Source organism: Apis mellifera, linkage group LG3, assembly GCF_003254395.2.
Source record: "Apis mellifera strain DH4 linkage group LG3, Amel_HAv3.1, whole genome shotgun sequence".
In the NCBI taxonomy this organism is placed as follows: domain Eukaryota; kingdom Metazoa; phylum Arthropoda; class Insecta; order Hymenoptera; family Apidae; genus Apis; species Apis mellifera.
The window spans coordinates 9932864-9945944 of record NC_037640.1 but is presented as its reverse complement, the minus strand read 5'-3'; the positions used below and the strand labels follow the sequence as shown (position 1 = coordinate 9945944).

Here is a 13081-nt window from a genome sequence, read left to right as displayed (position 1 = left end):
CCGACCTCGCTTTTCTCTGCGTACAACAAATACGCGCCACTTTTCCTCGCATCCTCGCGCGTCCTATCCAATATGGCACGCGTGTTAATTTTTCGTGCAACCGCTCGCCGAGGGCAGCACTGTCGAATTATATAACCTCCCACCATGTTTCACATTTTTCACCAATGAAAATACCATGGATATCGTATTCGATTAAATTTCTTTCTTTTTTTATTTCCAATTACGAACAATAATAATATTCTAAATCATTGTTTATAAAATACACAATTTCTATATAGTTGGCGAGAGACAAAAAGAAGATAATAAAAGGTAAATATGCATGGCAATATTTTATTACGGAATAGATTACGCGTATTTTTATAGCGCGTACGGTACCATTATTGACAGAAATTGTTCAAAAGTTTCAGAGAACTTGAGTGATGCATATTCAACCATATGTTATGTCCGCGCGTGCAAGGTTACGTTATCGATCATAATTTACGACGCGTGCTGCATTGTTACGTCAGTGCTGCTCGTTTACGGCCAATATTATCGGGTGGGAGAAAAGGCGCATAAACTTGCCCATATTATAATCAGCTGATTTCACATTTCGTGAAAAGAAACGCATATTATTATACTCGTAATCAGCTGATTTCATATTTGGAATAGAATTCGGTAACGAGTGAACGAAATTTTCTCCGTTGAAAAAAAAGAAGGATTTTACGCGCCTTTGACGTTCAATCTTTATTATAACAAATAAAAAAAAAATCACATGTCGAAATAACTGTGGATGTCACATTCGAAAATCAAGGACGCCAGTTTGGCACGAATTTCAAGCAACATGCTGATTTACTTTCTCGTGGACAATGAAATTTCGTTCACGGCCAATACGATGTTTAAATAACAGTGGAGAGTGTCTATATAACCGGAGAGAGAAACGTAGGCGAAACCACGCCGATTACTTCAGTCGATGGTGATTGAAGAGCCATGATTCCGGGTAATCATACCGGCACGCGCGTTCCATTTTGCAATTCCATGCCGTCACGTCGGCGTGTGCAAGTTATTAAAAGTCCACGCGTATCACGCGTACTACGCGCCCATTTTGACGGAACCTTGCAAATGATTCTGCATAATGCATATGTATCGCATCGTGCGGCATAGAATTGTTCCAATATCCAAGGTAATTGTACTCGGGCGTGCTAATGATTGCAACACGGACGCGATCGCCGGTAAACCAAATCAAAGGAAGCAAGGGGAGGGGGGGAAAAGAGAAAGAAGTTGGTGTAGTACGAACTGCCTGCAGAGAGAAGGCGTTGCTTTGTAAACTCTATGACCGACTTTACGAGCGATCGGCTAGGATGCAGTGCCTCCAACGGTCGATCTGCGCAACTAACCGCCATGTTGTTTCCAAACCCGAAATCAAGTTCGCAATACTCTTTACTCGAAGAGAAAGGTAAATCCCAATCACTATCTCGTTCGAAATTATGACATAATTTCAATTTCTCTGGTGTTTTTTTTGTGGGAAGAGAATTCAATGTAAAAAAAAAAAAAAAAATATTTTTCTCTTTTGTTTTACGTTAGATTCTTGATTCTTATTCATTATTGTAAAGCTACCGATTTTAATCCTCATTTCGATACTGATCTATATATTCTACTTCCCTTATGCATATTCAATTTTTACCAGCGGGACAACGTTAAATACATATCCGGTTTCCGTATCGACTTTTTCTAAGACACATTCATCTATTATTCTGCACTTTATTAATGAATCTAAAGAAAAACTATCGTTTTTTAAAATAATTACATAAATTAAGATAAGAAATGTAAAACGGAGGAAAAAGTTTATATTAAGAAACCATTTTGACTTTAAAATCTTCTTATTATCGAACCAACGACTTTTATTCTACATTTTGTATTCTATCGTATTTAGAATTAAATATCTTTTTATCGAATAATAATTTGTTGCAATTGGAAAGTTATTTTTCAGCAAGCATCGTTTTTAGTTTTCAACTGACACTTTCAGCAGGCAGTGATAGGGACGCCGCGCCGGCCGGCCGGCTCGTGACTATAAGTTAATACTTATGCAGAGTGGCCATCCGTGATCCATCTTGCGTAACCTATTTACTGGCAAAGTGGTACAAGCACGTATGACATAATCTCGTGCAACAGAACACGCACTATAGATTCCGGCCTGTTCGAATACTATTTTAAATAGCCCATATGCGCATGCGCAACGCTTCAAGCCGGCACGCCGATGCGCAGTGTTACGCAAATTAAAAATAGGCAAAGAAAATCAACTCGTGAAATGAGAAGATACGATTTTATTACTATTATATTTCACGAATCTCTTTTTTATGTCTAATTACTTATTTTAGCAACACATTTTTTATTTATTTTAGCAAAACTGTGCAATAAAAAAAATTTTAAAAATCTCGAACAATAAAACTTGGTATATTTTGATCGATCGATTATGCTGAAAATTAATAATAGCCTAAAGCTTATCACCGATTTATGACGTATTCATATTCTTTAATTAAACCGTAAACAACGATGGCATCTGAAATACGCCAGATAAAAATACCACATAGTCAATCAAACTCCCTTTACGATCAGTTTCCCTCGGTCGAGTTCGTAACCTCGAATCGAACGAGCACAACGAAAAGAGACGAGAGGTTAGGTTAGAGGGATCGAGAGAGATTAACCACCTGCTGCTGAGCGCTATCCAAGCAACTAGAGCAATGAATTATTATCGCGGATCTTATCGAGCTGTCGGCAGTTATTGGATGGATAGTTTCTTTTTTCCACAACGGAAGAATGAAATGTTCTGAATTCCTTTCCGTAACCGGAAAGACGAGAAATGAAAGAGAAAAGAAGTAAAAAAAAAAACGCATCGAAAATAAAATGCGCAATTTACCGGAAGCAACGAAATAGCACGAACGATCGCGTGGTACGGAAGGAAATATCCTCGTGACTATGTCAGCTTATTGGACGAGCTTGTACGCATACCGACATTTGTTTACATCGCGAATGATTTGTTGCGTTTGTATGTATATAAAGTCGGGCCAGTTAAGTTTGGTACGTTGATGCCACGGGATATCTATCTTTGGATCCATGCATGGAGCGCGAGGGCGCTGCGTGTACGTGTACACTTATACCGACCATCTCTTGCTCAATCGTCTCACGCCCGTGCCGGTGACCAGTGACACCGTTAAACGCGGCTATTATTTCGAATGCGCCCCGCGGGTCGGATATTTCCGTGGTGACCGTAGATAGAGTCGATGGATCGCGCCGTTAGCGGCGAAACGCATTCCCGTCGTGGAACGCATTACCACATACAATGTTATACTATCTTTTCGTCACAGCGATTCTCAACTTTTGTAAACTACCCGTGTCCGTTCGATGTTAATTATGTTGGTTTGAAAGTGATTAGAATTGGATAATTGGAACAAAAAAGTGACCGTGTTTGATGATTATATCCGTGATAAAATATATCTACGAGAATTTGTAGAGAGTCGATTTTATTGCATGATTATATCGGTTTAATATTGGATTGTTAGAATCCAATGAAAATAAAATAAAATTCAAAAACCAAATACTATTTTTTGAGATAAAAGAGTTATACATATTTGAATATATTTAGATGAAATATACAATATGCATTTATAAATCGACTTTTTAGTGAAAACGTATGACAAATGTTATAATATTTTTTCATTTAAATTGACTATAAAACTTAGAAAAGAAAAATGTATATTTAATTAATTATTAATTAATTATAATATACTCAGAATAGTTATTACAATCTTATGAATATTCCAATATACTTAATTTTATAATTTTCTTAATGCAAGTTGGAAATGATAACAATTATCTATATTAATTCAAATATTTTAGAAAAGAATTTTAACTTGTTAATTAAAAAAATTCTAATTTTAATTGTTTTTAATTGAGTTTAAAAATTTGAACTGTAAATCAAATAAGAGTTTAAATACTTTAAAAAGATTATAACTTTTGTCGCTTGATTTACAAATTTTCATAACATTTTCAATTTTAAATAAAAAATAAGTCCAGTAATGGACAATTTCTTGATGTGAATAAAGGTGATAGTTGGATACCGTGTCTATTGACTTATTGTTCAAGACTAACCGGTCAGTCGTTGAAATGTCGAATCGTGAAGTGGACGTTACGAAACTACGTATGCAAGATGTTTGCTGAAGCAAAGGTACATGATGGTCGACAGAACGTACGGAAGCTTTAAAATTACCACTTACGTGTACTTACGCTACAGATAAACGCCGTCCAGTATTTACCGATTCACGCTTCGGTAACCTTCGACGTCACTAAAAGTCAGCCATACGTTTGCGTATGTGTTGCATATGTAAACAGGTAACGATGCGAAGAAACTCTTGCGTCAGAATATTCTATCAATGCCTTAATTATGGCGATTAAAGATTACATGATTATATGAATTAAGGAAAAAAAAAAAAAAAAAAAATATGAAAAACAAGATTACGTTACGTATATTTCATTACGGAAATTTAAAATTAATCGTGATGATGAGCGAAATAATCAAGATAAATAATATGTCATAATAATTATATTACATATTGTCGTATTTATTATGATCAAAAATATACATCATTTTCACTAATACTTTCATTTTCATTTTTGTAATTTTATTTACAAAGTGTTAAAGAAAATCTTATAAATTTTCTTTTCTTTAAAACCAAAGTTTTTTACAAACTTAACCTCTTAAATGCTTTATTTAATGTAAAAGTAATTATATGTATCAAATAAGAATAAATGTTTCAAAAAATCATTTTTATTTAAATCTATGATCAACTTTCTTTTTTATCATCGTTTTCATATTTCTTTGTTATTAGATTTTTTTTTAGGAAATTATTTTAGGAAAATACGCAAATTTAAAAATTTATAATTTCGAAAAATTATGATAAATAATTGATAAATAATTTCAATTAAAGAGATTCAATTTTAAATAATATTTATTTTAAACTGTATGATTGATTTCAGATTAGATAAAAATGTCTATTTATTATTCTAAGGAAGCAAATCAATTTCCTGTAAAACAGACAACGATTGCTGGGCATAAAAATATCGGAACCGGACACTTCGGACCGACCAGATCCGGTTCATTTTTCCCCCGCGTGTAGCATGCGCGCGTGCGCAACAAAGTTTCCACGAAATGGAACCGTGGTCACGCCTGAGCTACCTAACGGAGGTAGAAAGATATTGCGCTAATGCGTTCCACGTGGGGTCACCCTCCCCTCCCCCTCCTGGTGGAATAGTCGGTGCACGGGCCAGTACTACCGTACTCACTTCGCGCATAAAACCGACCTCTCCTGCGTCCATGCACGCACACACTCGCTTAAAAGAGTCTCGCTTTACGGACAAGCAGCCTAGCTCATGCCAGTGCCTCTCATTACGAATCTAACCGCGCCTACGTAGCGGTATCGAGACTACGTATATTTCTCTGCCACGCCTGACCGACCGTAATAACGCTATCCCTCGTTTTATGGGGTATTTATTACGTTGCGTTGCTACGCTTTTCTACGAATCTGCAAAAAATTCTTATGCCTCTCGATACAATTATACGCACACGTATATGTGCATGCCCGTGCGCGCGCGCGCGCGCGCACTCACCACTTCGCGGATTCTATCTGGTTGTAACTCGAGAAAGGCGTGTCGAAAATCGACGAACTGGCACCGACTCTCATGTATCATGTGATTCCAATATCGGGCGACGGATGCGCTACGAGACACGGGCCTTTTTCTTTTACCAATCTATTATTCGTCGTTTAGAAATTACACTGTTCTTCCCTCTCATTCCCTTATTCAGTTATAAACGGATATCGTTATTATTCTCAAATATTTGATTATCAATCGATCAGTTGATCGGTAGTTAAAAAAATAAATTTCAAATGCACGCATGACAACGCTTCGCAACGCGACATTCGTGTCCAGACAGAATGTAAGGCAATGCATTTGTCGCTTCTAACCTGTCTATCTTGTTCAAAGACAAAGGAAATGAGTATTGCTGCTCATGCGCGTCGCGTAAATAGGACAGCCACTATATAGTTCGCTTGTAGAACGAGGTCACGAAAATTAAATTTTCTGATTAACAGCATGCACGCACACACCCACCCAGCAACAGCCGGCTATCGTATAATACCGCATTCATTTTTTCTGCTCTTACCTGTCAAAAATGTGTTGTCTGCAGCTTAAAATAAGTAACGTAAGTAAGAACGAACAGTTGCTGCAATTCGTCGAGCATGTCATCGATACTGGCAATGGCGTGTTATCGCGCGCGAGAACGCGTTTTTCTCGGTCTCTGAAAACACGCCGTGAACACGAACAAGCTGGATACGCGCATGCGCGTAGACCGCGTTTGATGCGCGCTAACCTGTGCTCCGATGCAACGAGACCCGGCGGCGGTACGGATGACGTATCAAACCTCGTTATGCCTAACATGCCTTACTCGCAAATGCTTTGTTCGTTTTCTCTTTAACCAAGCCAATGAGCTATACCAATGAGAAAGAAATATGCTATATGTATGTAAATATGAATGAAAGTAAAACTTTTATTCCATTCCTTTCTCTTATTATACTTTCTTTATTATTTTTTATTTATATTATATCTTGTATTTTTTCTTCTTTTATTTTATATTTCTTTTAATTCGATTTAACGATATAAAAATTAATTGTTTCATTTCAGTTGAGCGAAAATTAAATTTATAATATTGAAAATTGACGAATTATAAACAATTCATTAACATAAAAGTAATAAAAGTAACAATTGTTGAATATTAAAAAAATTATAAAAATTTGAATTTAAAAATAGCTGCATCATTCGTATATCCATCGTCTGAAAGTTATTTCGAAAATTCTGAGAAAACGATTTTTTTCTCGAAATACGTTTACAATTACACAAACAAAATTAAACGAAACGAAAGAAAAGAAGAAATAAAAAAAATATTCAAAACTCACCTCTTGACCGTTTGGTGCAATTATAACATCCACTTCGTCTTGATGTTCACGATGTTGCGTGACCTCCGCGTGAATTTCCCGTCCGTTATACGTCAAATAGACCTTCTGGCCGGGCACGAGGCGTGCGCTGGTTACGGAACCGAAGCCTGGTCCGATCAGGTCGCGATCAGAGTATTCGGTGCTGGGACTTGGCGGACGACCGCCAGGCACGGAATCGAAGCGTACGGAATAACGAGTCTTCGGTGTAATACTGAGGCCTGACTCGGACGCGGCTGACGCCGGCGTTTTTACGGCGTGAATGACGCCACTATAGTATTTCCCGTCCTGTCCGGGAGCGCACACTCTGGTGCCGATTATGCTACGTTTCGCCAGCCTCTTACCCGTCGACATTATTCCGTGGTTATTTATGGATAAACGATCGTTTCGATCACTTTATTAAATCGTTTGACGAGGATGCACTGATATTATTTCTTACGATAAAACACCTTATAACAAATCGTTCTCAAAAGTATCTCGCGCAAATTGGTATTTCATAAAGATCATTTGCACTACAATTTAACTCACCCTTCTATTATCGTCTTTGAAATTTTCGTTGATAAATATACGTATACGTATATCGTGAACAAACCGGAAGCAAATATATATTAATATCACACCAAAGAGAAATAACAATTTCACGCGCGATTTAACAGTTAAACACTTGTGAAGAGACGATACGAGTGTATCTATGATTTGATTGGAATATTAGCAAAAAAACACTCCCGGAAATAAAACACTTGTTATACTCTTTTTTCTTCCTTCCTATCGAAGTTCCGTACTGCAACACGGTTACTTTAAGTCATTGTTCCACGATCACTCGTATACACACTGAGGACAGATCGGGCAGTTTTGCGTTAAATTGCAATTGCGTTAGCAAATGCGATCCTAGACCGAAGAAGGACGCGGTGGCCTTCGCGGCCTGAACACAGAACTCAATGTATCAACAAAACGGCGTGCACCGTTGCCTGTGTTCGTCACGCCGTCTGCATGTTCGAGGCACTTCGTGATTGATTTGTGATAATACGTTGGAGTATACGCGGTAGATAGCATAATATATGACTAATGCTTGCCAGTGAATAGAAACTCAGCGGAATTCTGTAAGCTGAACGTACAAGCGGTACACGATTCGATGGTATACGGACAGGAGTAGGGTCCGCGGTAGCCGACATGTGACGCACAGCTGAGCAACCGGGAAGGACTGAGAACAGAGTACCAGGCGGCTTTCACTGCGCCGGCCGGCCACCCGCCCGCCCGGGAAAAACAGCTGATAGATAACAACAAACCCACGTGACCCGGCCTCGAGCACCGATTGGACGGGCGCGCTGACCTACTTACTCTCATTGGCCGTCCGCCCGGACAACGAGAAGAACGGGAAAAAATCGCAGACTAGAACCCTAGCCAAAGCACTTTGCTCACGAAGACCTTCCACTTTCTCAGCCCTCTCCTTTTTTCGTACGCTTGTACTCGGCGTCCCTTCTGGCGTCTCTCTTTCTCACTACACATAAAATATGTCGATTATATACAAACTTTATACGCGATCACTATATTTTATTAAATTAATGCAAAAATATTCATAGAAATATCAATTTTACGTAGTTTCTACAAATGAAACTTTTACAATCAGCTGGTAGTTAAATACACAAAGCGGTCATTTCGTCGTCAGCTGAGAACGCTTGTGACGAAATCCAAGCGAGTGATCAGTCTGCCGACAGTTGTGTCAAAGAAACCTCGTTCTGTAAGATATTCCTATTGCCGCTCGTATACCATACTGTAATATCTTTTTAATGAAATACTTTATATTTTCATAGGATTTCTAGTTTTTGTGAAAGTAATGTTTGTACAAGAATAACGATTATATATTCTATATTAATAAAAATCGTTTTAGCAGAGAAAAATCGTGTTTATGGTTCAGCTGTCAGTAGAAGGCGGCCATTTTACGTCAGCTGAGAAGGTCGGTGACGACACACGACGAGTGAAATATCTTCGCATAGCGTTGCAACTTCAGGGAATGTGTCGCAAAGAACCTCACCTTCAAAGCTATTTCCAAGGTTTGTTTTTACATCGTATATATATTCGTATATATTCATATTATTTTTCTAAATAGTAAATTTATTAATGCCCGATAAATATAATGAAATTTATTAAAAACTCATTATTTCAGATTCGATAAAAAAAATTCGATATTTTATAATTTCTAATTACTTTATTTTGTGTAATAATAATTTCTTTACAATGTAAAATTATTATCGATTCAATATTTAATTGTATTAATATTAGTACTTCATGTAAGTTGAGGGCGCCAGTAACGAAACACATAGTAGAGTGGATAGTCTACAACAGCGCTGATATATTTTCTTAGTCAATGCGTAACAATTTTCGGAAACCGGTAAATGGTGACGATCTTTCATCAATTTTAAGTGATTTATAATAGAATGCGATTGTGATTGTAATAATTAAAAAATTAACTTAATTTGAAAATATTACACCGATAAAACGATCAAATGCAGCGTAGTTATAAAGGTGCAGTTGCAGTGCCATACCGTATGCTTGTCATGGCGGCGAGGAGGACGAGCAATAAAAATGGCCGGAAGATACAAGGGGCAGTGGGGAGGGATACTAAGGCCGAATAGAAGGCAGCGGTCCACGCGTTCTCAGCAGCCTATCCTAGATTTATTTCCGTGGATGTTGCGCAATAATATGCTGCGTTGTTAGCTCACTGAATGCTACCCCTCGTTTGGTTTCGAAGAGGTGCCAAGGGCTAGTGAGTAACATTTAATTGTCACTGGCTACCATTTCTTTAAAAGAGCTGATTGCTGTGTATATGCATTATAATGTTATTTTTCATTGTCAATGTAATGGAGACTTAGTCATCTTCGTATTATATTAATGTGTTCGTTTAACGTTAAACACATTAACATGGAAATAATTTTCATGAAGAATTTCGAATAAAAATGTGAATTATATAGAATTTTTACGCGAGATTTTATTAATTTTGAATTAGATGAAAATTAGGGTATGGCTTAAATTTTTATTATATACTAATAATGAATAGAATTTATAGGAAAAATTAAATTATAATTTAATTATGTTTTAAAGAAATTTTTATTTTATAAGAAAGAAAGTATTTACATGTAATAATTATTTGATTTTACAAAATTTTATTATTGTATTTGTTGTTAATTTAGTTAGCTTAGTTTTTTATTATTTATTCATTTATTTGTTTATTGTTTTTCTAATTGTTAATATTATATTAAAATGTGTTAAATTTACTTTTTCGTTATAAAAAATTATTTAATTTTAATATTTTATAAATACATATATATTTATATATATATTTTTATAATATGTATAATATATATATTTTTATGTATTTTTTATATATCAAAAATACAATACGATATAGATAAATTTTACTTTTTTGAATTAATAATTATCTTTATTTTTATTTATTTTGTTTAAATTTTTTTAAATATAAAATTCTATTCCTGTTCTCTATAGATAGTGATTCTAATCTCGAAATTTATCATTAGTTTAGTTTACGATTAAATTATCTTTCTAATGAAAAAATGTTTGACATATTCATAAATAATGTTTTGGAATAAAATTTGTTTCCATGATCTTATCATGAACACACAAAAATTTTAAAACAAGCTAAATATTAGAACCAAATATCAACGAATAAATAATTGTATTTTCGTCAACTTTTATTTTAGATTATCCCATATATTCTTTTTGAAGAAAAAATAGTTTTCCTGTCGAAAAGTAAAACGATAAGAAAAATCATCGAAATACTTTGATGACGTATCTCGATCGTTAACACATTTATGCGATATACACACAATCGTACTGTGAGATAAGATTACATTAACGAGGTAATCATGAGTCGCATGAAAACGCAACAATCTCTGTCCGAAGTGAATTTACGTTCGAAATTAGTTACGGTATTAGTTTAACAAATCTTTACAAAGTTTAACGTAAAGTAAATAATTAATATTATGACTAATAATACTACTATTTATTTAATTATCATATTAATTATTTCGATGTTTTTCAAAATCACAATTTTGGCACAATATTCACAACAATGCTCTTTATTTTGTATATGTGATACTTGGTACAGTCTAAAACGCGCTTCTTGCGTAGGCCGCCATCTTTATAATATAGATGCAGGTGCACCAAACAACGTACAAGCCTTGGACTTATCGGATAATGTGATATCATTTCTAAATAGCTTTGAACTAAAGGTATTAAATTATTAAATTATATTTTTCTTAATTACTTTATAATTTTATAAATATAAATTTTATTGAAAATAATTTTAAAAATTATTTAATGTGTTAATTTTAATAATAATTATATTATATTATAAAATATTGTGAAGGATTTGTATTTAACGTGTTGTAAAATAAAAAATTTATTGTTTTAGAATGCTGAACTGACGAAGTTACGATATCTTAATCTTTCCAAGAATGCAATCAGTGAAATTAATTTGAATGCTTTTGATGGTCTTACAGATTTAACAGTCTTGGACTTATCGAAAAATCGACTTCATTATATTTTAGATGAACTTTTTGAAAAAAATCAGAATTTACGAATTTTGAAATTATCAAATAATAATTTTAACTCACATATACCAAAATTGCGATCTTTTTCGTTAATGGTAATAATAAAAATAACAATTCAAATTTAATATTACGAAAAAGATTTATGATAAAATAAATTATAATTTAATAAAAGTTATATATCATAAAATAAATTTTTATATAGGAATTAACTTTGGATTCATGTCGGATCAGTCATTTACCACTGGATACATTCAATGGACTCAAGCATATTCGTCGTCTCGATCTTTCAAACAATTTGATGATTCAGATGAGCAACACCGTTGTGCAAACATTGCATTTTTTGAAGAAATTATCATTAGAAGGGTATGATAAACAAGATGTATAAAATTAATATGATTTTATTTCACATAAGAATAGTTATTTCATATAAGAATTTAACTTTTATTCTTAAAATTCTATTATAATTTATTTCTTATTAATAATTTTCTCATATTTTGAATTATTTTGATGATATTATTATTATTAATATGAATAATATTGATACTTGTTACCATATGTAGATATGCTAGAATTGATAAAAGTAAATTTATATCATTTTTTTCAGAAATCCATGGTCTTGCAACAATGTTTTACATGATTTACAAATATATCTCAAATATAAAAATATTGAGTTCGATGAAATTTGTGGTAAGAAAAATAATTCCCAGAAATTTGAGAAAATGATTCTTCTTCCTGTAACAATATCGCGCAATTATCATCACTCGGCAATTATGAATACATCTACTAAAAAAATTAAATCGATAACAAAATATAATATATCAAATATATTAGATAATAAAAATTTTTCGATATGCGAACAAATGATAAATCAAACACATATTATTAATTCAAACGATAAATTTGTATCATATTGGTTTCTCTGCCTTGGTTTTATAGCTGGTATTTCTAGTGGATTAGTTATTTCTTATTTTTGGTTATCAAGAAAATATTCATATAATCCAAGATACTGGTATCATAGACAACTTCATGATGACTTAACAGTTTCTCAAAGAGTGTCTTTGTTAAATTCATTTTTACAAGGACGCACGGATAGTAACGGAAGCTTGATAGAATCTTGTCCAGGTACTCCTCCACCGCCATATCGGGATGTTATATTAAGACCTACTCTTTATCGCTATCCATCAATAGTTTCAAATTTAAATAATAATGATACCAGATATAGAGAAAGATATACATAATTTCATGAGATAATTCATTATGAATACAAAATTTTATAATGTAATTTATTAAGGAATGAAATTTTAATTTTTGTATATATTATTTTTTATGTACTATAAATTTTAGATCAATAATCAAATTAACAGATTATATTGGGAAAACAATTTGGATAAAAATAAATTTAATAAATTAATTATCGATAAATTATTATTAAAAATATATACATATACATTTCTTCATTAACAATATTTATCAATCAAAATCAAATATGAATTA

At 33.7% G+C, this 13081-nt stretch overlaps 2 protein-coding genes across 6 annotated transcripts in view; one reads left to right on the top strand and one right to left on the bottom strand.

Annotated features, from left to right (window-relative positions):
* LOC724885 (zinc finger protein 395) overlaps positions 1-8623 on the bottom strand; it is a 98330-nt gene extending 89707 nt beyond the window's left edge. Inside the window, exon 1 of one of the 2 annotated variants that reach the window (XM_006566788.3) lies at positions 6984-8623. In XM_006566788.3, coding sequence (XP_006566851.1) covers positions 6984-7373 — 390 coding nt within the window. In that variant the 5' untranslated portion in view covers positions 7374-8623. The remainder of the gene's footprint in view (positions 1-6983) is intronic. The other variant, XM_001120785.5, reaches the window with a different exon arrangement.
* Positions 8624-8776: 153 nt separating this feature from the next.
* On the top strand, positions 8777-12998 carry LOC100577574 (leucine-rich repeat-containing protein 4C). Of its 4 annotated transcripts, none has more exons than XM_016911243.2 (6): positions 8777-9070; positions 9555-9783; positions 11143-11266; positions 11449-11682; positions 11790-11950; positions 12192-12998. In XM_016911243.2, exons 2-6 carry the CDS (start codon positions 9743-9745, stop codon positions 12823-12825), a joined length of 1194 nt encoding a protein of 397 aa, XP_016766732.1. In that variant the 5' UTR covers positions 8777-9070; positions 9555-9742; the 3' UTR covers positions 12826-12998. The 4 variants fall into 4 exon arrangements, with proteins under 4 accessions (XP_016766732.1, XP_016766733.1, XP_016766734.1 ...); XM_016911244.2 differs by lacking the exon at positions 8777-9070 and adding an exon at positions 9294-9415; XM_016911245.2 differs by lacking the exon at positions 8777-9070 and adding an exon at positions 9298-9408.
* The last annotated feature ends 83 nt before the right edge of the window (positions 12999-13081 follow it).

Bases quoted from the DNA above. Each gene is read 5' to 3' on its own strand.
- LOC100577574 (XM_016911242.2), top strand. From the start codon at position 11,018: ATGACTAATAATACTACTATTTATTTAATTATCATATTAATTATTTCG. The intron at 11,267-11,448 runs GTATTAAATTAT...TTATTGTTTTAG, and splicing joins TAAATAGCTTTGAACTAAAG to AATGCTGAACTGACGAAGTT. The intron at 11,683-11,789 runs GTAATAATAAAA...ATTTTTATATAG, and splicing joins TGCGATCTTTTTCGTTAATG to GAATTAACTTTGGATTCATG.